Source organism: Primulina tabacum, chromosome 11 (genome assembly GCF_025594145.1).
Source record: "Primulina tabacum isolate GXHZ01 chromosome 11, ASM2559414v2, whole genome shotgun sequence".
In the NCBI taxonomy this organism is placed as follows: Eukaryota; Viridiplantae; Streptophyta; class Magnoliopsida; order Lamiales; family Gesneriaceae; genus Primulina; species Primulina tabacum.
In genome coordinates this window covers 1,109,062-1,134,572 of record NC_134560.1, presented here as the reverse complement: position 1 = coordinate 1,134,572, position 25,511 = coordinate 1,109,062, and the positions used below count along the sequence as shown (strand labels likewise).

The following is a 25,511-nucleotide window of genomic DNA, read 5'->3' as shown; positions in this document are numbered from 1 at the left end:
AATTGAGTATTGTGTTAATGAATATTTTGTAGAATTATTGCAATAAAACAAAAGAGAATATTCCGATACTATTTCTTTTAGTGTGTAGTTTATGGTTAATGAGTTTTATATTTCATGTAAAAATAAGATTATTTTTAAATTAAAATAGTGTAATTGGTTGAAGATAAATTTAGTTTCTCGATGTTTCGGTTGGAGCGATGAAGTGACCTGATAGAAGAAAGGCGAGGACATTATAGCCAAATTAATTAACATAAATGTATTTCTGGAAAAATATAAAATTCGGTCAAAATTCATTTGCAAGTAAAACCGAATTAAAATTTATTCCAACTATTGAACAATAGAAAATCAAAGATACGCGTGTAAGCCACAGGTTGAGTTTAAATATCGTTTATTGAAAGATAGCGATCATTGATTTTCGTATCATAAAAAAATATATTGTATCTCTATGTATGTATCATATATTTAAAAAACAAATGATTGGTAAAATACATTTTTGAAAGTAGTATATTGTAACCAGAATTTGCTGTTGTAGAACGTTATATTCTTGGTATGTAGAGTATTCCAAAAGGGATCGATTAATGAAAGTTTCTAAATGATTTGAAAGTACGACTAACCATCTTATTTCTTTACGCTTAACTTCGGTGGGATACTCGATTTTTAAGCATGGTGGGAGTGGGTACTCTTTAAGAAATCCGCCACTATAATATATATTATATAATATTTAATATTCACACACACATTTCATTTTACTGATAACCATGGGAACATAATTATTATAAAATAAAAATGAACCTGAAAAAAACAAATGTATATCTATATAAAAAAGAATATTCAAGTCTCTTTCAAACGTGTCTTAGTTAAGTCAAAATTTTGCCAATAACGTCTCCCGCCCCACATCCATTGCAAAACCGAAGCTGTCATTGCATTTCCCAGACCAACCACCAGCTGCCACCGGAAAATGCAGCGCCACCGCCGTTTCTACCCCAATCTGCAATTCCTTCTCCTCATCTTATCTCCCCCCCTCATCCTCTGCCTAAACCAAGAAGGGATTTATCTCCAGAGAGCCAAGTTCGGGTTTGATGACCCAAATGCCGTCCTTTCCAGCTGGAACCCCCGGGAAGAGACCCCCTGCAACTGGTATGGCGTCGTTTGCGATCCCACCACAGCATCAGTCACCTCCCTCGACCTCTCGAGCTCCAACATCTCCGGCCCCTTCCCTTCCATTATCTGCCGCATCAAAAACTTATCTTCCATTTCTCTTTACGACAATTTCATAAACTCCACTCTCCCAGATGATCTTGCCGCTTGTCATTCATTGGAGCACCTCGATTTAGCCCAGAATTACTTGACCGGAGCGCTCCCGTCCAAGCTAGCAGATCTTACCAACTTAAAGTATCTGGATTTGACTGGAAATAACTTTTCCGGAAGTATCCCCGAAAGCTTTGGAACGTTTCAGAAACTTGAGGTGCTATCGTTGGTGGAGAATTTAATGGAAGGGACGATTCCGTCTTTCCTCGGGAATGTTTCGACGCTGAAGCAGCTGAATCTTTCCTACAACCCTTTCTCTCCTGGTCGCATTCCGCCAGAGCTTGGAAATCTTACGAATCTTGAAGTGCTGTGGTTGACGGAAACTAATTTAATTGGGAAAATTCCTGATTCACTTGGCCGACTCGTTAGTCTCACCGACTTAGACCTGGCGTTCAACTCTTTAACGGGTTCCATTCCGGGATCGCTCACTGAGTTGACGAGCGCAGTTCAGTTGGAGCTGTATAATAACTCATTAACTGGCAAGCTTCCGAACAAAGGGTGGGCAAAGATGACGTCACTGAGGCGGCTCGATGCCTCCATGAACGAGTTGATTGGGGTGATTCCCGCTGAGCTGTGCTCGTTGCCCCTCGAGTCACTTAACCTGTACCAGAACCAATTGGGAGGTGAATTGCCAGTGGGAATTGCTGATTCTCCTAATTTGTACGAATTGAGGCTCTTCCAGAATCACCTATCGGGACAACTACCTCAGAATCTTGGTAAAATCTCGCCTTTAAGGTGGATTGATGTTTCAACAAACGGATTTTCTGGTCAGATCCCGGAAAATTTGTGTTTGAAGGGGTTGCTCGAAGAGTTGTTGATGATAGAGAATTCTTTTTCCGGCGGTATTCCGTTGACACTCACTTCTTGCACGAGCTTGCAGCGCGTGAGATTGGGGCACAACAAGTTTTCCGGTGACGTTCCTGCAGGATTTTGGAGTCTTCCACGCGTGTCATTACTTGAGCTTGCTGACAACTCATTTTCTGGTGGAATTGCGAAAACTATTGCTGGCGCATCCAATTTGTCTCAGTTGGTTTTGTCGGAGAATAATTTTTCTGGCACTGTTCCAGAGGAGATCGGATTACTAGAAAATTTAATGGAGTTTTCGGGCTATCGTAATGACTTTTCGGGTTCTTTACCCAGCAGTATCGTGAATCTTGGTCAATTAGTAAAGTTTGATCTTCATGACAATGGATTATCTGGTACAATTCCGAAAGGAATTCTTTCTTGGGAGCAGCTAAACGAGCTGAATTTAGCAAATAATGATTTTTCGGGTACCATTCCAGATGAAATTGGGAGCTTAGCTCTTCTAAATTATCTGGATTTATCCGAAAATCAATTTTACGGCAAAATCCCAGTAGGGTTGCAGAATTTGAAGCTTAATCGGCTCAACTTGTCGAACAATCGTCTCTCTGGAGACATTCCACCGTTGTATGCCAAGGGAATGTATAAAGATAGCTTTTTGGGCAATCCTGGATTATGTGGAGATATTGCTGGTTTGTGTAATGGAAGTAGCGGAGTCAACATAGGCTACGTCTGGTTACTGAGATCAATTTTCATCCTTTCTGGATTGGTGCTTATAGTTGGTGTGGTATGCTTCTGCTCAAAGTACAGGAAAATTAAGAAGGCGGAAAGATCAATTGATAGATCCAAATGGACAATAATGTCATTCCATAAACTGGTATTCAGAGAGGATGAGATATTAGACGCCCTCGATGAAGATAATGTGATCGGAAGTGGGTCATCTGGTAAGGTTTACAAAGTGGTTCTGAGCAACGGGGAGGCTGTAGCTGTGAAAAAACTTTGGGCGCATTCAAAACTGCGCAATGATGGTGGAGATGTCGAAAAGGGTAACCTTAAAAGTGATGGTTTCGATGCTGAGGTTGAAACATTAGGGAAGATTAGGCACAAGAATATCGTCAAGCTGTGGTGTTGTTGCACGACCAGGGAGTGCAAGCTTCTGGTTTACGAGTACATGCCTAACGGGAGTCTTTATGATTTGCTTCATAGCACAAAAAGTGGCTTACTTGACTGGCCAACAAGGTTTAAGATAGTGCTGGATTCTGCCGAGGGGCTATGTTATTTGCATCACGATTGTGTACCTCCAATTGTTCATAGAGATGTGAAGTCGAATAATATATTGTTAGATGCAGAATACGGAGCTCGGGTTGCAGATTTCGGTGTCGCGAAAGTAGTTGACACAAATGGAAAAGTTGTTCAATCAATGTCTGTGATTGCAGGTTCTTGTGGATACATTGCACCAGGTTTGCAACTTAATTTCAATGTCATTTGTTGCAATATTCTTTTTCTTGTTAATGAAATTACACCTGTATTTTGCAGAATATGCCCACACCCTACGAGTGAATGAGAAGAGTGATGTATACAGTTTTGGAGTAGTTATTCTGGAGTTGGTAACAGGGAAGCTTCCTGTTGATCCCGAGTTTGGGGAGAAAGATTTGGTGAGATGGGTGTGTTTCACATTAGATCAGAAAGGGATAGATCACATAATCGACTCAAAACTCGATTCTTGTTTTAAGGATGAAATATGCAAAGTATTTAATATTGGCCTCCTGTGCACCAGCCCACTTCCAATCAATCGTCCATCTATGAGACGAGCAGTGAAAATGTTACATGAAATTAGCGATGGAAACCAGCCAGCAACTGCGGGGAAAGATGGCAAACTTACACCATATTACTATGAAGATGCTTCAGATCAGGGAAGTGTAGCCTGACGGGGTTTTAGATGTAAATGTTTTTGGTAAGGTGAAAATATAAAACTGAAAGAGGAGTTGGTCCTCTCTGCATAATGCAAAGGAATCAATACATTTCATCATCTCTTGGAAGAATTTTTTTCTCTGGAATCATTCTAAGCTATCAGGTGAAATGTTTTCATCTAAGCAGTACTTTTAAGTTGGCTGTTGGAGAGATGAGTTGGTTGGTGCCTTTAATGGCAAATACTAGACACTTATGCAGGCTAGAAAAAAACTACTACCTTGTGCGTTTCAGTTATTTATTGCAACCACTGAGTTTGCTCCTACTCTCAGATTACATTCAATTACCTTGTGATGTCATTATGTACTGTATAAAATTTGTGCTGCTTCAGATTTTACTAGCCCACTTTAATTTTTTATCCACTCTACTTGCATATAATTATGATCGTGCGATCGACATAAGGAGTCCTCCAGATTCTACGATTAAAAGATGGTTAAGAAAGAAACCCAAACGACCATATTTGTTTCCAATGTTTTAATTTAAGACGTTTTGCCTTTTACGTCACTCTCTAGTTTTTCTTCTGTTTTTTTTGTTAGTATTTGAATATCAATCTGTCAGTCGCTGCGTGTGGTACTTCCTAAATTTCATAGAGAAATGATTTTGGAGTCTTAATTCCAAAAGGTTGTGCTCAACTCATATGCACGAGACATTTGAAAAATAATGTATTGGTATTCTTATTGTTGCTTGATATAATCTAAGCACCATAATCCACGGGTTGTGTGCCAATAAATTTTTTTAAAGTTTTTTTTTGTTAGTTTCATCAAATATGAGTGGTTTTGTAATTTGTTGCGGAGAAGGATAATATCAATATTTATAAACTATATAATTTGAACAATATGATAATTATCAAAATTGATAGAAATCGGATAATAATTTAATAGTATGTTTCTTGAGATACGATCTCACAAATATTTATCCGTGATACGGGTCAACCCTACCGATATTCACAATAAAAAGTAATACTCTTAGTATAAAAAATAATATTTTTTAATGGATGACCCAAATAAAAGATCTGTCTCACAAAATACGACCCGTGAGATCATCTCACTTAAGTTTTTGCCATAATTTAAATATTGATCACAATAATACGAGAATTATCAAAACTCAATAGATGTTAAATGACATATTAACAAATTGATCTTACAAAGTCGGGTTTGGGTATGATTCCATATATTTCGTCTTCATCCTTATTTTTTTATATTAATACTCAACGGGTATTCATTTCATTCTTATCCTAACATCATTGTCTAACAAAAATGTCATCAACTCTATACTAATAATTTTTTTTCATTTCATCCAATTATACATACATACATACATACATACATACATAATACATAAGTAGGATTCTTTATGATCTCTGCCTTCATACCCATATCTGATTACCTCATTTATAAAAAATCTCTTCTATAACTTCTTCTATTCGAGTCGAGCATCGGATTCTCAGTCGGATTCGGTGAAAATTATAATCCATAACTCAACCCTCTCTCTAGGCCTAGGCAGTTGGGCCTATCTGTTTTAAGAAAGCCCATATTATTTTAACATAGATATGAAATTATATATAGTTAGGTAAAAAGAGGCCCATTATAACATTTAATTATTGGAAGGTAGATGGAGGATTACTGGAGTTGTTTTAACTAATAATTACTAAATTTGTTACTAGCATCTCTATTTTCTTATTCAAAGTTGATATAAGTTGCCGTTTATGAGTTTTGTATTTGATATTATAATAGTGATAATATATATGCTTAAAATTTAACAAAGAATTTTAATCTGGCTTCTAATTTGTAATATTTTTAAGATTTTTCTTTCAATCGATTTTATATATATATATATATATATATATAAAAGTTTTTCAAGTTTTCTAAAATATAATATTAATGGAAACAAGAAGGCAACCAAACTGAGTGGCTTATCAAACAACCTAACATTTCCTAACCTATAACCTTAGCAAGTATATTTCCCCACCATTTCTTACCTTAACGAACCTTAAAGAACGCATGCTTACGTGAAGAATATGCATACAAAGTTAATTAATAGCCTTTTCCTTTTACATTTCAGTTTTAAGTGTTGCTCTTTCGGGTATACTACATCTGGGTAGCTAGGCTCATATTCTTGCCTTCATCGCCCTGATTCATTCCTTCGTAATCAGAAAATAAGTCATATAAATTCTCAAGGAAAATGAGTTATGGTGACGTTACAATCATCTATTATGTAGTATTATGTCTCCTGTCAATTTGTATTATGAGTTTTGCTGTCAAACTATTCCTTCTCTGCAAGAATAATCCATTAATGAAGCGGAAAGAAAGCACCCTTCCCGCAGCCAAAGTTTGTGCGTCTACGTATCCGTTAATGGAAATCGACGCTGCCACGGATGGCTTTAGCCACCGTAGGATCATCGGAAAAGGTCGGCTGGGCACCGTGTTTGCGGCGGTTATGCCTAAGGGAGAACTTGCGGCAGCCAAAAGAATTCATCCTCGACTAGTTTTAAACAACGCCGGTTTCGGCTTTTCTTCAACAATCAAATGGCTTTCGTTGTCCGATCACCCGCACGTGGTCCCCATAACAGGTGTGTCGCAGAAAGTTCGATGTTTTATAGCCCGTTATACCATGATGTTAATAATTATGTAATTTATTCCATCTTTAACAGGGTTCTCGGAAGCTCCGGGGGAGAGAATAATAGTAACGGAATTTAACGGAATGCTGAGCCTGGATTTCTACTTGCACCAAAACCCCGACGGGTTGGCACTTCTCGACTGGGGACGGCGGTTGAGGATAGCCGCTGGCACTGCACGGGGGATCGAGTACCTACATGAAGTGGCGGCACCGTCAATAATACACGGTTGTGTGAAGCCATCTAATATACTGATCGATGCCAAGTTTTGTGCAAGAATTTGCGATTATGGGCTAAATTTTTTGGCACCGCACGAGAGGGAAGGGCTAGTGGGGTACGTTGATGAAGAATACTGGATTGGGAAAAGGTGTGCTTCAAAGGAAAGTGATGTGTTTGGATTTGGGGTGGTTCTGTTGGAATTATTGAGTGGGAGGAGAAGTGAAGGAGGGCTGATTGTTGAGTGGGCAATACCTTTGATCAAAGGGATGAAATTCAGTGAATTGCTGGACCCTAGGCTAGTGATTCCGAGTGATTTCAAGCCATTAATTAGATTGGCTAGGGTTGCATTGGCTTGTGTTGGGAATTGTAGGAAAAATAGACCTTCTATGGTTCAAGTGGCTACTATTTTGAGCAATTTGGAGATGTAGTAGCTAACTTGTTGATTATTGTTTAACCATATGGCCTAAAAGTGTGTATTTTTTTTGTAACTTTGTACTTCATTGAATGAATTACCATTATTTACTACTAATTAATGTACCATTGTGAGAATAAGTTCATTTCAAAGTATTTAAATAACGCATAAAGAATTGAATTCGTTGTGGTTTTTGTACTTATGCTTTCGATGGAATTTGTATAATTGAAAATGCAATTTCTACCAAGAAACTAGAAGGGCAATTAAAAAAACATAAAAACTCTTGTGAGAAACTAAAAGAGGCAATTAAATTAAAATATAAAAACTCATGTGAGACTGTCTCCCAACATGTCAATTTTGTGATACAGATATTATATTTAGGTCATCCATGAAAAATAATACTTTTTATTATAAAGATTAGCATGATTGACATGTCTCGTGAATAAAAAATCTGTTAGACCGTCTCACAAGATATATTTTTTTTTTGAAAAAATACCACTATTCCAAGGGGAGGAATTCCTCCATTAGAAAAACACACACGAAGATTATTTTTCAAAATTTTCCGAAATGAAAACAAATCTAACCTAATGATACACCGAATAGGATATAAAAATGTGGTATAAATAGATATGTTTGGATGGGATACATGGTAATGGCAGTGACAAGGTTCATTCCTCCTAATTTTTCCACCGAATAACCGTGTTGTCTGGTCATGTAGTTCTTCTCATTGCCTCTAATTAGTTTGACTCTACCTGATCATTTGTCTAAAATTTGTTCGACATTTTTCTTTATGTAAAAATTTCTGTGAGACAGTCTTACGGAGGTCGTATATATATATATTATATATATACACACACATTAACTCATAATATTTTACCAATTTTGGTAATTTTCACAATAAAAAGATCTTATAATATACCAAACATATTAATATTTTTAAGGTATTTAAAATAAATTCATTCAAACACTCAAACAACTTATTTTTAAAATAAGACTTCACAACTTATAATGTATAAGAGTTTATAAGTTGTTTTAAATAAATTTAGACAAACACCATCTAAATCATTTTAAATTTTTAGTTGCGCAGCTGAGTCAGTGTGTGAACGCTGAATGATTTATTTTTGGGCCGGGAAATTCTGTTAGTCTAGCAACTTTGAGGGATCCTTTACCCATTGGATTCCATCCCCGTGCTGGACCCGTTAGATTTTGTAGGCCCATACCAACTCAAAGCTTTGAATTTGAATCTCGTAGGCCCATACCAATTATAATACCTAGTCTGAGGTGACACGATCAAATTAATCAGTTCAAATTCAATAACATTATAGTACCATTGAATGAAAGAAAATCAAAAGGTTCAATTTATAAATGTATATGTGAACTTAAGATACTAATATATATAATATAAATTTATGATAGACAATATGATTCATGTAAAAGTAGTATGAAATTTGGAGAATACGACTCTTCCGTAAAAATTTCGGATCCGAATAATTTTGTGCACCTTCATGAAATTTCTGGAAGTTGAATTGACTATATAAAATTGTGGAATGGCGCAGATTACGTTCCTTATTTGAAATTTTTGAGACCACAAATCTTGTGGAGAAATAAGACTTCCAAACTTGGAATGAAAGTTTTGACATTATCTGGAAATATGAGGCCTACTCCATACGCCAATGCATGTAAACCCTAATTCCACATAATGAAGCTTTGTCGTTAGGCTTTCTGTTGCGTAGCTTCTTTGAGAAGATTTTATTCAGATCAATAGGTCTCTCGTGACTTGTGAGACGATCTCACAAATCTTTATTTGTGAGACGAGTTAACCCTGCCGATATTAACAATATAATAAAAAGTAATACTCTTAGCATAAAAATTAATACTTTTCATGGATGACCAAAATAAGAGATCTGTCTCACAAAATACGACTCGTGAGATCGTCTGACACAAATTTTTGTCTTTTATTCATCATCATGCATTGGATATATATGGAAGTGACACCGTTAATTATCAAACATATTTATTTATTTGTATATCGGCTGACATACATACATACATACATACATACATACATACAGATGAATATTCTGACATGATCATCTTCACTTACCTGCAGATCTTAATTTGCTATTTTCCACAACCCCCAATCCTTCAATAACTAATGTTCTATGACTGGTCCAATATAATGCATTACCATGCATGAGTTTATAATTATGTATCCAGATACATATAGTTCGAGTTAAAATTAAATGTAAAGTTTTAAATTTGAGTTTTACATATACATCATCAACGTTAAAAATATTTATTTCAATTTTAATCATTTTTAATCAGAGTGATAATGTGATATCGGACACGACGACACGTCAACAATGTGGCACACATCGTCATTTTCTATCGCGACGCCAATATTATAGAGAAAAATGAATAATTTTTTTTTAAAAAATAAATTAATATACTAAGATCGTAAATTGTCCTATAATTAACAAACCAAAAATATACATTACAAAACAAAAAATGTAATTAATTAATGCAAATCTTTTTTACTTTCCATATGCAGTTAACACCAAATTATCTCATAATCAAGAAATTCCTATATATGTTTTCTCTCGAATAGTATGCCTCTGATCGGTAACAAAAAAAAGGACATTAGACTTAATTTTCAGTTGGCATCTCAAAACAATCAACTAAAATTAAGTAATTTTCATGTTCACAGCAGGTAGATGAAAGTCCATATATCGATCCCTAAGTACACAATATCGATAAGTTTAAGCTACACGGATCGGAGATCATGAATTTGTGAGAAAGAGAAATTAAAGTGTACGTACGTCACGTGTATCATGAGATCGAAAACCGAGCGAGCTAGTATTAGATATAGAATTGAAATGACATTATACCTTGCTTGCGAGGAGAAGTCTACGCCAAGAAATTAACAGAAAGAGTATCTAAGAGAAAATTACACAAGTTAGGTATAACATTTTCTTTCACATTAATTAGTTGGTACGTATATTGCAACGTAACACCATTTTTGTTTGTTTAATTCAATTTACTGTTAGAGTAGATGCCCTGCAAGCCAACGGTTGGCTAGAGAATTTATTGACTCAAGTGAAATAAACAATCTTTATTTTAATATAATTTAACTTTTTATGGTCTTCGTTATACTATATCTGTATATCCATGCAATCAGCATAGATAAAGTCCTTGATTATGCTTTAATACAAATGAATCGTAATTCGATGTTGAAACTCATTTGTAAACACTGCATATTCTAAATTCGTTCCTAGTCGATTCAGCCGCCTAAAACATGGATAAAGGTCGCTTGAGCTCGAGACTAGCATCTGTGATGTTGTGTACTGCGTTTCTTGGTAAGGGCATGGAGATGTCCAAACATGCAGATGGGTAGTCATATGATGATTATACCGAACAACCCTCCCTCGGACTTTCCAAGTGGTTATCATTCATCGAGAGGATGAGTCCGTGGTTATGATTGTACACCATTAGTCCTTACGACTCGGGACAACATTGAGGCTCTATATGCTAGGGTTGTGCTTTGACTCGTTTACCGGCTCCAGGAGAGTCATCAGGTGGCGAGGTTGGGTACAGTTGCGACACATATAGGAGCCAGTGCATTGTAGTCGGGGATTCACCGCTCACCTACGGGTGTGGATATCCTATGTGATCTGATGAAATAATAGTGCATGGAATCTCTGGCCAGAGTATGAGATGTACGTTGGAGAAGGAGTTCTCCAATAGTACATGCGATGCCACTATTATAGTTATCACATAGTTATCGAATTAATATGCAACCCTTGATGAACAAATGGTTGCAGATTCGATCGGGATATTTGAGATGAAGGGACCGTACTGTACGTTAATAATAATCGACTGGTTCTTGCAGGCACTATCAGTGATACCTAGGGGATCATGGAGCGATGCTACTAGACGCTCTTACCATGATCTGATGGGTGCAATCAGAAATGAGTCCTGACATTCTTGATCAAGGTGTTGATGAAAAGAATGGGGCTAACTAGGGTAAACCCGAATAAAGGATTATGTCCTGAATCACAAAGAGTTGTGAACCCACGGCTAGCTGTATCCCTGAACCATTGAGGGTCACACAAGCACTGGATCATTTGTTCCCGTTGAGAGAATAAATTCAAGGAGTTGAATTTATATTTTGATATAGTAAATTCAAGTAGTTGAATTTATGATAATTAATTTTGAGAAAATAAATTCAAGAAGTTGAATTTATATTATATAGTAAATTCAAGGAGTTGAATTTATGATAATTGAATTTCGAGAGAATAAATTCAAGGAGTTGAATTTATAAAAATTTGAGAATTTAATTTATTAAACTCAAATGTTGGGTTTATTAAATATTAAATTTTGGAGGTGATAAAAATTCAAGGAGTTGAATTTGCAATTTAAATAATAAATTCAAGTGTTGAATTTATAATATATTAAATTTATTAAGCTCAAGAGTTGAGTTGATTAATTAATAAATTAAATATGGTGGGTAGTATGTTTAAATGAGTTTGTAGGAGTACAAGTCCAACATACTAAATAATTAAAGTTTAATGGACTTTGATTATTTAATTAAACTAGTTGGACTAGTTCAATTAATTAACCAAGCCTGTTAATGTTAATTAAATAGGTCCAATTAATTTATTATGGATAATTAGGCCATAGATGTTTTATAAAATTGGAGACCTAAAAACCTAGCCTCCACAATATATGCATCAAGATTCTCAAGGGTTGATATAAAATTTTGGAATAATTAATTAGCTTAATTAAGTAAATAATTAAGTTAATAAAAGATTAGAAAATATTATAAGGATTTCCTTATCTCACGTTGTGCATCCAAAAAAAATCTTTTGAAAAGATTTATAAGCAACTTTCGGCTCTTCCCAAAAGAGTGATGCTCTCGAAAATTCCTTCAAAAACAAAGAAAAATTTGGCTTAAATTTTTGAGTCAAATTTTTCGTGTTATATCTCTACGCAAAAGTTCTTCTAAATTACTAGTGCAATTTAGAAGAGGGACAAATATTCCAGTCGTGGACCGGATTAGGAGATCGAAAAATGTTCGTAGGGATTTACAACAAGAGTTACGTCCGTTAATACCGGTGTAGTTGGAGCCACGTGATTTATTCACCAAAGGTATAACATTCTTTACACCCTATGAATGTTTATAGTAAAATCATACGAGCGACCAAACATATTTTGATTGTCAAAATAAATAAAAATTTTTAAACTTCCGCTGCGTTTGGGCGTGTAGAAAACCGAGATCCAATATTTACGGTGGATGAATTGAACTGAAGTACTGAAGAAGAAGCTTTAGGGAGACTCTAAATGGACATTTGAGCTGAACCGCTTTCACTCTCCTTTGCTTAGGTAAAGATCAGGTGAAACGTCCCTCCATGCATGTCCTAGAGAACCACATCTTGCCCATTATCCACTCTATCCCTTAATTAGCTTCTTCATTTCATTATTAAGATGAGATGATGGAATCTTATTTTAGATACTTTTTTAATTGTTTTTATTTTCTATATGGTCTAATTAATGCTTACATTCTAAATAGTAATATTATTAATGCTTTTACCCATACATTTAGAAACAGTCCACATTTTCATACTATTTTGTAAGAATACAGCGACCATTAAATATATATATAGCAACGATATGTATGAAAATGGTCAAGAAAAGAGAGAAACAAAATATTGGATCATGTAATTTACAAAACAAAAGCAAAACTTGACGTCCAAGCAACCAAATATTTTTTAATACATACAAATAATCGATCCTTTGTTCTTTTGTACAATAATTTAGCAATCATCTCTCATCCCACCTCTCTTTGAAGGTTCTTATTGCGAACCCAAAACCTGATCCAATTTCAAAACACCAGTGAAGAAAGTTCCCAAAGACGACGGGAGAATTCAGTTCAAGTAATTATTATTGAACACGCAGGGGAAAAGTACTGAGATATAATTATCCATTTCTTGACCCTATTTTTTATGTTACCTTTTTTCCTCTGTGTATATATTTGCGGCGGAGTCAAAGGAGGGACATTTTCGCTGCCTCTGTTTCAATTTTTCCCATAACCATATAGTTTTATGTATTATATATATATATTCAATCCCCTCTTCTAGGAAATTAAAGTATTGGTTCTATGTATGTTTTCGTGTTCTCAGAATGTTCTCGGTTTCGATTTCAGGGAGTTGGAGGAAACTGCAGAAGAAACCCCGAAGTGGGATGGGCATAAGATCATCTGTATAAAAGAATGACATGGTCTAATGATGATCAAGAAACTTCCCTCCAAATCATCTCGTCTTCTAAAGATAACAGTGTTTCCTATCCAAATTATGATCAACCCAAGACTTTAGTTTGCCCTTCATGTGGTCACACCATGAAACTCCAAGATCAGGTTCATATCTTGCTAGATATTAAAATGAATTCTTTGATTTTCTCAAATTAATTAAATTTCTCTTAATTTTTGTCGTTTATTTCACGTGAAATATTGAATTAGACCGGACTTCAAGATTTGCCGGGACTGCCAGCGGGGGTGAAGTTTGATCCATCTGATCAAGAAATTCTTCAACATTTGGAAGCCAAAGTGCTCTCTGATATACGGAAACGTCATCCTTTAATTGATGAATTCATTCCCACAATACAAGGTGTAAATGGAATTTGCTACACTCATCCTGAGAAGTTGCCAGGTTGTACATTTTCTTCGCCGCCGCAATTTCATTTATCTTGTCGACATATATAAGAACATACGTATACGTTAAGGACAAGTTATATATATTATGTGAGCAAATCTGTTCCATGTATATATATCTTGAAAACCCTAATTTTATTTTGAAAATTGGAAAGTCCGTGTGTTTAAACTTTCAAATCTTAATAAACTTATTATATTTTCATCATCATTTAGATAAAATCTGAGAAGAGTAAAAAATTATTGATTATTACTTGTCGGACCATATGCGGCTAGCTTTCATGTCTATAATTTTAAAATTCTTTTCCATCTTCCATTTGGATTAAACTTAATATTTACGAATTGCAATGTTATTTTTGAATTTTAAATTATTCAATGTTTTTTATTAACAAATGTTTAGTATATCAAAACATGGTTCAACATGCAGGAGGGAAGAGTAAGTGAGTTTTAGGTTTAGACTTTCAAGTATTATATATTAATTAATGATTTATTAAATATTTATGATTGATATTAATATAACGATCAAGATTTTCCATTTGCATATTTAGATAGTCTCTTATTGGAAAAGTATTAATCCGGTTGATTCTGTATTTATTACACATAATTTTATTGTGCATGCATATACAGTTGTGGGTTAACAAATACTAGAGATAATGAAATATTTTATTTGATCATTTTTAAAATGTCATGTATAGTTCAAGATAAATCGATAATGATCCAATTAACTAAATTTCAACCGGTATCATGTCTCGTTACCCATTATTTTTCATTTTATATAACTCACGTACCCTAAAAATGCTGAACTTCTTGATTATATTTACACAGCATCTAATTTGTCTTCTGTAAATTCTCACTGAAACATACAGGAGTAAGCAAAGAAGGCCAAGTGCGCCATTTCTTCCACAGACCCTCGAAAGCATACACAACAGGTACACGAAAAAGGCGGAAAGTACACACAGATGCCGATGGTGGCGAAACCAGGTGGCATAAAACAGGCAAGACCAGGCCTGTTAATTCAACTGCTGGCAACATCAAAGGCTACAAAAAGATACTCGTCCTCTACACCAACTATGGCCGCCAAAGAAAGCCCGAAAAGACAAATTGGGTGATGCATCAATACCATTTAGGAGACAATGAAGAGGAAAAAGATGGAGAATTAGTCGTCTCGAAAGTATTCTACCAAACACAGCCTAGACAATGTGGATCATCCAGCATGAAAGAGGCACTCATGAGTATTAACAAATCGAGAACTTCAAGCCCGAATAAAGACAACACTTACGTGAAAAATGGCGGTTTTGTCGAGTACTATAATCCTCCACCCTTTATTTCATACAGCAGTGAAAGCCAAAATCATCCTAATAGAGACAGCTCACCTCAGATTATTCCTAGCTTGGTTGTTCATGGTGATGGATCAACTTTATTTCATATGCCTTCAAGTGCAAGCAAAGGTAAATGAGGAAGTTGATAAACAAAAATTCATGGAAAAAATAAATAACATTTGTTGTTAATAAGTTAACAATGATCGATGAGGAAACTTTTGGTGCTGGCAGAAGATACGCTTGTTGTTTGGAGCAATGATAAGTTAATATTGGAGAGAAATTAGTCATACTCATGATTAAATTTTTATTAATTAATTATCTATCAAAGATCACGTGTCGTAGAATTTAATGTATAGTTTAGACTTCTTGAAATATGATGTTATTGTAAGAAATACTGTAAACTTTCTTTTGATATTTAAATAATTAAGTTTGTGCAGAATTGGTTTTTACATTTTAATCATATATATTTTGAACGAGCTAGATGTGCAAGCTGCGTGTAATATAATGTAGTATCAATCTTGGTTCCAGATATAATCAAATTTTTTTACTATCAAAGGTTAGGAATTAAACTGTTTGATCCATTATTATGGGAGTAAATTAAAAAATAAAGAGTGAATATTTGAAGTCTTTACACAAAGAGAGAAAATAAAAGCCATGGTTTTTTTTTTTTAAAAATATTTGTATACGTACGTCTCAGTTCTCACATTTTATTTTATTCTTCTAAAACTTCTAAATTACCTAAAAAAAATGAAGAGAGAATACTTGTTGATCAAGAAATTTTGTTATTTTAATTGTCATGAAGGTCAACATTTTCTTAATATTTATAGAGATATACAAAAGGTACTTGTCATCTTGATTTATTAAAATAAATTTTAATTTAAAGAATATTTTACCTTTCCATGTTAGATTAAAAAAATAACAAGAATAACAATTTTGATATTTTTTTTAAAAAAATAATAATTGTGACTTTGGTGATAATTTTTTTCATCAACTCATTAAAATTTTGAAATTTATGGAAATAATTTATTATATTTTAAAAATCGTTCTACACAATTCTTAATTTAATCTAGCTTCCAATGAGACCGACCTATATTTCAACACGTGAATTTGCATCTTCAAACATTCAACATCGGAAGACGTATCAACGGATTATGACCGTATGAATTTTTTTCCCCCGAAAGTTGATTACTTTCCCAAGTATCTCGTGATGCACAAATACCCAACACTTTTGCGAGTAAAACATTTTCGAAATCATTATAGTCCAGATAGTGTTCAGTATGTCCATTGAATCAGCCTGCAACAATAAAAAAAACAGACTTAACAAATTAATATTAAGCCTTCGAGTAACATACAATAACACTGTTTAAACAACCTCATCCTCCCTATCTGACAACTAACAACCTCGAGAAAATATAACTTCCCATAAAAAAAACAACGATTTCCACCCTGGTAACACCTCAATGCTCTAGCAACAAGTGCAGAGAAACCATTTTCGAACCAGAAGAAATACGGCCCCAAAAAAGAAGAATATGAAGGATCACATCACGCCCCCAGCGTCAATCGACTCATCCTAGCCTATATGTAACTTCTTCAAGGTACTAGACAACACACCAATATCTGCACTAAAACTGCTGAGGATTTAGCCATCCTGATCAAGAACATAATGCATGCTATAAAGATGAAGTTTAACTTGCAGACACTAGACAAAAACCAATTGCTTAAATTATGACCTCTGAAGAATACATTTTTCATAGAGTGCTAGAATGTCTTTTTTGTTGGGATTCCTCAATTGAAGCAGCTCGGCACCAAAATTATGTTTTGTAAGCTCTTGCTTCAGTTTCTGTATAGTAAACTTGGTATAGTCTTCGGAGCTGGTTTGTTGACTACCGGCATCCTCATCACCCTTAAATACAGAACCACCATCTTCTGGAGAGGTGAATTTTAAAGGGCTTGTGTTACTCTTAGCCCTCTTATTTTCTCGGGCTGCTCGGTCATTTGTGCCCGTATCATGTACTGAGTCGATGCCCACTTCATATTCATCTGTCCTACCACGCTTCACGTGAGAAGCAGTTCTTGGTTTGCTGTCCAAAGTTGCTTTTTCACTAAATCGAAGAGTGTTGAATTCTTGAGAAAGTGCGTCAAGTTTTCCCTGAGTAACTTGTAGCTGAACAGATAGGGCCTCGGCCCTGTTATTTGCTTCCGCATGGGCAACACGCTCAGACTCCAACAAGCTCTCAAGTACTTGCACGGTATTCTTCCTCTGGTTGTTGCTCGATTGCAAGTGTGTCTCAATTTCCTTTTCCCTTTCTCTAACTCTTTCCTCCAGCATCTCCACCTTAAATAAAGCGTCCCTTCCAGCTGCTTTATACCTCTCCACTTCATTAGCCAAGTCAGTCTTCTGCCTCTCCAAACTTTCAGCGTACCTCTCAGCTCTCTCAATTTGTGCTAATCTTTCCATTGCAACTCGCTGGAAATCACTCTTGTCCTTCTGAGCAGAGATTGCTTCTGCCCTGGCTTCATCAGCCAATTCAGTTGCTCTTTTAGCCTGTATCTCAGCTGCTTTACACCTTTCATGGAGTTCCTCAAATCTGTTTAACTGTGTTTGGTACTTCTGCTCAAGGTATATCTTTTCCTGTTCCAGAATCTTAGCCTTGCTTTCAGCTGATTGCGCAACAGTATTTGCATTTTCAACCTTCTCAATTAACTCCTTCATCTTGACCTTCAACGTTGATGTTTCTAAATCATAATTCTTAATCTTTGACTCAGCAGCCTGCCAACAGCATAAGAAAAAACAAAGAAAAACGTCATATATCAAAGCTACAGATGCACACAACAAATATTTGCAATACTATTTGACATTACTAAAATAAGTTTCTGCAAGAAATAGATAGACCCCACAATTCAAGAGTTTGATTTCAGTTAATATTTTCCAAAACTGAACAGCCCAACAGATTAAACAAACAGAAGCGAGAAATTCAGCTTTAAGCATATTTTGCTCAAGTTAGTTTGATTTTCTGTAAGCTTGATTCAGTTTGTTCAGTGATGGCAAAAATTCAGTTCGGTCAGTAATTAGTCCTACTTACGAAAAATTCAGCAATCCATGTAGTTGTTTGAAATTTCAGTACAGTCACCAACAGAAATCGAACTTTTTGAAAATTTATCGATTTTGATCATTAAGGAAATAATGATGTGAAGAATAAGACAGTGTAGAACATAAAAGGGGCCTCTGCATAATGAAATACAGCATTAGACAGTTAAACAAATCACAAAAAGCAGTAGACATCTCTACAATCTATTTACTTTTGTGTCACTCATACCTTTAATTCCAAACTAAGAGTAGTTAAATGCTGTTCTGCTTGCTCAAACTTGGATTGCTTTTCCTTTATTTCAATATCCTGCCAGCAGATAAAATAAAGTAAGATAATTTTCATATACTCAAAGAAGTTAAAAACATAAATATGATTACTGTTGAAACCCCCTAAGAGTGAGTTTTGTGGATGTATATTAGTGTGCGAGAGAGAGAGCTAGAAATTTCCACCTTTTCTGCCAGAGAACGAGAGAATTCTGCCCTTAGAGCAGCTTCTTTTGCTTGTGTTTGATGATTAGAGCGCTCTTGAATGGAAGCTGCCTTCTCAAGAGCAGTTTTCACTTCTCGGACTGCAACATCATATTTACGCTTCCATTCCTCTGTTTCTTCCATGGCTGATTCAGCTTTCTCTTGAGCTGCTGCTAGTCTTGCTTCAGAGGCAGAACTTTTGGATCTGAGCATAGCCAATTCTGCACTTGCCTGCTCTTCCTCAGCTTTCTGCTTTGATAAAACCAGGTCATATTTCCTTTTCCAATCCTGTAACTCCCGCCTTTCAGTCTCAAGAGTTTTTGATAAGTTGGAAGATTTCTCTTCCAGAGAACTACATTTCTTCTGCAAATTGGTTATACGGCTCATATAATCTTCCATGAGCTTTTTCTTGTCATTGATAGCATCTTCATAACGTTTCAAATATTCAGACTTGTACTTCTCACTGGCTTCCAGTTGCTTGTTAATCAAACCCATCTTGTCTTCAACTGACCGACATTTCAGAGCAAGAGAACTCTTCTCGGTTCCAATCTGGTCTAGTTGCTTCCTGATCAAATCCATAATGGGACCTTCCAAACTGGACGTCCAAAGCCATCAGACATAGTTTTGTTGCATAACCAAAGTAAACAGAAAAACTGAACAAACCTCTGCCGTAGAAACGCGACAGCTTTTCGCCACTTCTCTGGTCCATGACATGTATCTTCATACTTGGATAAAAGCCCATCAAGAACCTGCAAGAGAATTTTGCAAACCATTTAGGATGTGTTTGGGTGAAGTTAATTAGATCGAGAAAAGAATTTTGGTATGAAATAAATACGACTCCATTTTATGAGAATTTAAAATCCATTGCATTTGTTAATGAAACAGGCTAAAAAATGGAGGACAAATTTCAAATCCATGCAATCCAACTGTATCCCAACAAGTGTGACAGATTTAAATATCAGATTTGAAATTCTCTTTTAATCCAAATGCGCCTCTAATAAAATGTGATTCCTCCTCCTAAAGATACACAGAGGGCTCAACATACACTCATGGAGCCAATTATGTAAAAGGAGAAGACAGTTTTTAGAAGCAATAATACCTTAATAACTGTATCCACTTTTGCACCAGGAGAATGACAAGCTATTCTCAGCTCCTTCTCCATATTCTCTACGGCGTTTGTGCATTGAAGATATGCCTCCCTAAAAGCATCCTTTTTTATATCCTGCAACAAGAAGCAGATCAAGATCTATAAATGTGCAAGCAAAAACATAAAAGGAAGTATCACCTAACTGTAAACATGATTGTCTTCCTAAAAAACAAAATTCTGAAATCCTGAATTGCACGAATCCCGATGAAAATGATATGTACCAGTATCTTCATTGATCAAAGTCAAATAACATTCAAACCAGACCTAAAGTTAAAAAGAGCAAGCCTTCAGCAATTTTTTAGGCCAAAGTTGAGATTTATTTTCTAGCTATTGTATCATTACAAATCCATTCACATTAAATTATTTTCAACATAAAACCACGGGAGTGTTCTCTATTCACTTTTCAGGTTTTTCCCCTAAAATGAGTCACAGACTCAGATTCTCTTGATCAGTTTCTTGTTGTAAATACACAATACAATGTCAGTTCCCATAATATTCTAAATCAGGTTTTTTGGGCCTGATTTATGAACTGATTCTTTTGATTTGGTTTATGTAATTGTGTTTGTAGCAGTAATCAAAACATTCAAAATTCAAGCTACCAGCCTACCAGAGAGCTCGAGCACTAAACTAGAGTCATGGTTCCGTAACAAGTGAATTTGTGTATAAATATAAAGTTATAGAGCTCCAACAAAATCCAGATTTGGGTTGATCAAGCTTCACAGGCTCAAGATCAAAGGCAAGTATAGGATTTGGTAAGGATAGTTTGAACCCTTAGCAATAGTCAATTCAAATGAATAAGAAAATATATAAAGATAATTACCTCAAATGCCTTTTTCAAAAAACTCTGAAGACGGTTTTCATACTTTTGTCGTATTAAACCAGCCCCAACAGCAGTAGAATTGAATGCAGACACAGACTTCTGAACTGCATCTTCATGTGCTTCCCTTAGTGCAACCTACAAAACCCAATATTAATAAGCAAACACGCAGATGTTCGACCTTCATTCAAAAGCAAAACTTACTTCTTCTGGAGGCTTGGCACGGTCAAAAGCAGACATATAGATCTCAGTCGCCAGTTCGTAAGCTCTCTGACATTCAGCTTCCTCAACACTCTGACATAAAAATTATCAAATATTCAAAACAGAACCAACAGACTCTAACTGGGACAGATGCATGTATGACTTTGACATAAATGCTATACGGCGTAAGCAAAAAAAATCTAATACCAATCCTTGAGAGAAAAGACACAAGACTGAGCCAACAGGGATACGGATGTAAACGAACCAAGCCGCTCGCGAGCTACTTGAAGCTCGACTCAGTAAAAAGCTCATTTAAAATCGTTCGTTAAGCTTATCGAGCTGAGCTCGAACTTGTTTGGCTCGCGAGGTTTTTTGAGCTAGCTTAGTGGACCATGAGTTTTTGTCTCACATAACTATTTTAGTGAAATGTAAGAGATTGAAATGCTATAAATGAAAAACATACCTCTTAATTTATCATATCTTATTTGGTCATTTGGCTAAAAATGCTCAACGAGCTCTAAATCGAACTTGTTTAATGAGCTAAAAACGAGTTTGCTTAACGAACCCGAAAAAGAATAAGCTTAACAAGCCGAGGTCGAGTCAATATCGTTAAACATGATAAACGAGCTATTAACGAACCGAGCTCGAGCAATTCGCGAGCTTAGTAATTTTCAAACGAGCCGAGCTCGAGCCTAATAATAAAAGCTCGAATCGAGCTTGAGCCTATATATATCCTAAATGAGCCGAGCTCGACCTTGAAAGTGTTCGCCTCGTTTACATCCCTAAACAGGGACTTGTCAAGAAGAATAACAAACATTCAAAGTAAAACAAAAATGGAACAAGGAATAAGGATGAACATTGAAAGTAGAAATATATCTCACTCGAGATGCGTTCAATTAATACTGAAAAAATACTCAACCAGTTTTTCTCACAAGAAGTAAACAAATTAACTTGAAGTTCTGAATTAGTTCTTTCAAACACTTTGATAATGTACACAAGAACAATTGTGTTCATAAACAAGCTTATCTGTTCCTTCAGCTTCAATATAGAAACCTGCATACAAAAATCAAACTGACCTGCCAAGAAGAAGTTATAGTAGGCACAGCACCATTATTAAGAGCATCTAGGAATGATTGAAGAATGCGAGCAAGGATGGGTCCTGTCATCACCATTGGTCCAAGTTGCTTGGGTCTCGTCCTTTCAAAAACAAATCTCGTCAAAGCATCTAAGCCGGACCTAAATTCTGGTCTCAATTTGTCCAACTGGATACGAGCAAAATATTAGCATAAATGGGAAGAAGTGTGCAACAAAGTATCAAAACACTAGCAATCAGCTACTTACCGCGATTTGGTCAAGCCTCTGAAGATCATTCTCATTGCTTAAAGGTCGTACAAGTGTGAAGCATTCCCTGTCCGGAAATAGTGCTCGAATTGATTCTCGTATCTAGTAATTAGTTTCAGGAAAAAAGGCATTTCAATGTTCATTCTAGGTCAAACAGAAATCGTAGGAATAAATATTCGATAATAGTTATGTTTCAATCACGAAACAATATTACCGGGAGTATACCAATCATAGGGAGAATACTGAGTATTACTATCACATAAACCACAATTAAGTGTTATCCGTTCATAACCAAGGAAAGAAAATGTTACCTCATTCTTGGCAGTTACATCCCTTCCACCACCCTGAACTGGTCTTAGAGCAAGCTCCAGATAGTCACGTGGGGTGATTTTACGATTGTCCTCCACCAAGTCTAAATAAAAATCCTGCAAGTAAAAATTTTGATATAAAATTACGCTCTTTAAATAAGAGAAAGGCGAGCAGTAAATGTAAGCCAGTTTTTTTTGTCTTCCACTCATGGCAATCAGAAGAATGTAAACTGTCAAGAATATAACAACAGACATTGGGATCTATATCTATATTTACCCTCAGAAGCCAGACAAATGTCGGAGAGAATTGCCCTAACTCCGAGGTTGAAGTCCTTCCCCCGGAAGCTCTGACACGGATATGCTTGGTCATTTCAGTCACAAGTGAGAGGCTATCAAGAGCAGTTTCATCAATACCACCCATCTAAATCAAAATATCATAGAATCAGCAATTTCTGTCGTACGAAACATTAATGGACTGAACAACAGTAAATAACTAAAAAACTAGCATCACTAACTTAAAGAAAACCTGTCTAACAATACAAGGAGGACCAAACCAACAAAATAAACATAAAATCCGTAGTATAAATCTAGACATTGACACTTTCCCACCTGGTTGTAAATGAACATGCTTGATAACAGGACAGCCAACGAAAAAATCTGTGTACTATATGTTCCCTGTCAAGAAAGAGAACTTCATCAACAAATTCAACGAGTCTAAAACCATGTTAAGAGTTAAAAAAAGTAATATCAGAGACAACATGCAGTTTGAATATCTTGAACAATTAGGATTGCTGACATGACATGCTGCAAGCAGTTTCAAATCACAAAAATAAAGAAAGGAAACAATAGTTAGCAAAGAGAATTTATTTGTGAGAAGAATATATGGCTACGAAAAGTAAATCTAACCGTTTGGTCATATGCATCGATTCCCTCTGTGTCCAAGAGTAAAAGATTGTATTCTGTTGCATCAAGTGCAGTTCTCCTTAGTGGGGTGCTCCACAACCAAAGACCTTTAGTACAAGGGCGATGTGTTGATGCTACTTGAAATCCACTGCTCCTCCCAAGAAGCTAAAACAATAAATTCAAACAGCAGATAAATAAACAATGTCATTTGCCAAACAGTACTAATTTAGTCCAAATAAATAACGTGGCTTTTAAAATAGCGCCAGTTTTAAATTCCAAACAATTTTGTACGTTTCTTTTACTCTACACACACATTATAATGAAAACACATAAGTCATAACATGTAGATACTCAATTATTTATTCTTGGCAATCCAAAAGACAGTAGTGCTAGTTACATAGTTGATTAACTATAAGTTCCATATATCTGCCCCGAGTCACTCTTCACTTTTATGATCTAAAAACAATAAATTGGAGTGACAAAAGAATTTAGTGGTGCCAGAATTTGATTTTTTTAAATAAAATTTGAACTTAACTTTAAAAGTTCTTATGCATCCTTTGACACTAATAATGATGAGACAAAAGTGTCATTCTATAATGTTAAAACTGTGCTCTGACAATGCCAAGTAATCCATGGTTTGATAAGCGAGGTGACTAAAATCCTAAGAGCTCAAAAATAACATTTTTTATCACCACCAATAATAATGAAAATTGTCAGCATAACAAGAACCAAGGTCTACCGCAGAATCTTTTTTGAAACAATAATAATAGAGAATCATGTATTTGCAGCTCAGTCTATCTTATACCATGAAGAGTTAAAAGAAATTCAAGTCCTGGGTTCTTGGTATTTTTTTGAACCGAATTTCATTTCACTTATCAACTCCGTAATCCACTATCTTGTAGTGGAGAAAGCAGCAAAAATAAAAAATTTGAACTCGTAACCCACAAGCATCATATATATGAAATCCTACTTTCTGGCAGAAATTAAAAGAAAGGGAAAAAACGAAACAAAACCTTAATTCGCGAGCAAACACAACGAATGTAACAGCACTATGTGCAACAGGTGAATCCAAAACACTTAATCCCTAAGCCAATTTTACAATTTCAACAAAGCATAACACAAACCCCAAGTAAAGAAAAAAACTCGAGAACAAAACGTTTCCAAGCATATGTCCCACATTTACCTGATTAAGTATAAAACTCTTGCCCTGTCGAGCACGACCGCATACAGAAACCACACCCACGGGCTCCTTCACTAATTGAAGAACAGCAAGCGCCTCCGGATCCATATGAAACTTCCCCTTCTCATCGGAGTAAACAAGACGGATCGGCCTGGCAGGTCCGGCGGCATAATTGGTGGGCGGCGTCGGGAGTTGAGTTATCGGAGACGGCGTCTGGGGAGATTCTCCGGCTGAGCCGCTCGTCAAAAGCCTCTTCATGATCCAAGCCCCGGCTAGTGTATAAATGTTTAGAACTACAGGAATTGGGAAAATGTGGAAAGAGGGAGAGTGGAAGGGGGGAAAGAAAAGGAAACGAAAATAAAAGATTTTGTGAGAGAGAGGAGCGCCCCGCAGCGCAGGGGTTTTGTCGACGCGATGACGGGGTGAAATTACCATTTATGTACCAGAGAATTGAATCTAACAAGGGCATTATAGTCATATTAATACCAATCTTAAACGTAGCCATCTAAGTGGCTGGTACTAACACAGGCATCAGATATTGCAATATCAAAGTGATCTGTGGGAATTATGGATCGGATTCGTAATTGATAGCTATATCGAATAGTGGGCTCGGAGAAAGGTACGGTCCATGGCCCATTCTAGATAATTTTGAGGTTTTTTCGTGACGTGATAATCGAATATGATGTGATGATGATTTTAAGGTTTTTCTGCTTA

The 25,511-nt window shown here is 35.7% G+C and overlaps 4 protein-coding genes across 5 annotated transcripts; 3 read left to right on the top strand and 1 right to left on the bottom strand.

Annotated features, from left to right (window-relative positions):
• Nucleotides 1–837: 837 nt before the first annotated feature.
• On the top strand, nucleotides 838–4,412 carry LOC142517777 (uncharacterized). The gene is made up of 2 exons (XM_075620221.1): nucleotides 838–3,569; nucleotides 3,646–4,412. The coding sequence occupies exons 1-2, from the start codon at nucleotides 959–961 to the stop codon at nucleotides 4,035–4,037; spliced, it is 3,003 nt and encodes a 1,000-aa protein (XP_075476336.1). The 5' UTR covers nucleotides 838–958; the 3' UTR covers nucleotides 4,038–4,412.
• Nucleotides 4,413–6,058: 1,646 nt separating this feature from the next.
• Nucleotides 6,059–7,466, top strand: LOC142518653 (serine/threonine-protein kinase-like protein CR4). The gene is made up of 2 exons (XM_075621446.1): nucleotides 6,059–6,646; nucleotides 6,728–7,466. Exons 1-2 carry the CDS (start codon nucleotides 6,259–6,261, stop codon nucleotides 7,336–7,338), a joined length of 999 nt encoding a protein of 332 aa, XP_075477561.1. The 5' UTR covers nucleotides 6,059–6,258; the 3' UTR covers nucleotides 7,339–7,466.
• A 5,540-nt stretch (nucleotides 7,467–13,006) lies between these two features.
• LOC142518332 (NAC domain-containing protein 73-like) lies at nucleotides 13,007–15,577 on the top strand. 2 transcript variants are annotated; one of them, XM_075621093.1, is made up of 4 exons: nucleotides 13,007–13,255; nucleotides 13,525–13,734; nucleotides 13,837–14,026; nucleotides 14,892–15,577. In XM_075621093.1, the coding sequence occupies exons 2-4, from the start codon at nucleotides 13,591–13,593 to the stop codon at nucleotides 15,479–15,481; spliced, it is 924 nt and encodes a 307-aa protein (XP_075477208.1). In that variant the 5' UTR covers nucleotides 13,007–13,255; nucleotides 13,525–13,590; the 3' UTR covers nucleotides 15,482–15,577. The 2 variants fall into 2 exon arrangements, with proteins under 2 accessions (XP_075477208.1, XP_075477207.1); XM_075621092.1 differs by having other exon boundaries at nucleotides 13,008–13,284.
• A 1,070-nt stretch (nucleotides 15,578–16,647) lies between these two features.
• LOC142517720 (uncharacterized) lies at nucleotides 16,648–25,179 on the bottom strand. The gene is made up of 14 exons (XM_075620109.1): nucleotides 24,801–25,179; nucleotides 23,621–23,782; nucleotides 23,324–23,389; nucleotides 22,992–23,135; nucleotides 22,718–22,831; nucleotides 22,407–22,508; nucleotides 22,142–22,327; nucleotides 21,069–21,158; nucleotides 20,868–21,002; nucleotides 20,000–20,122; nucleotides 19,564–19,649; nucleotides 18,883–19,495; nucleotides 18,662–18,739; nucleotides 16,648–18,114 (listed from the first exon to the last, which is right to left on the bottom strand). The coding sequence occupies exons 1-14, from the start codon at nucleotides 25,053–25,055 to the stop codon at nucleotides 17,068–17,070; spliced, it is 3,201 nt and encodes a 1,066-aa protein (XP_075476224.1). The 5' UTR covers nucleotides 25,056–25,179; the 3' UTR covers nucleotides 16,648–17,067.
• Between the last annotated feature and the right edge of the window lie 332 nt (nucleotides 25,180–25,511).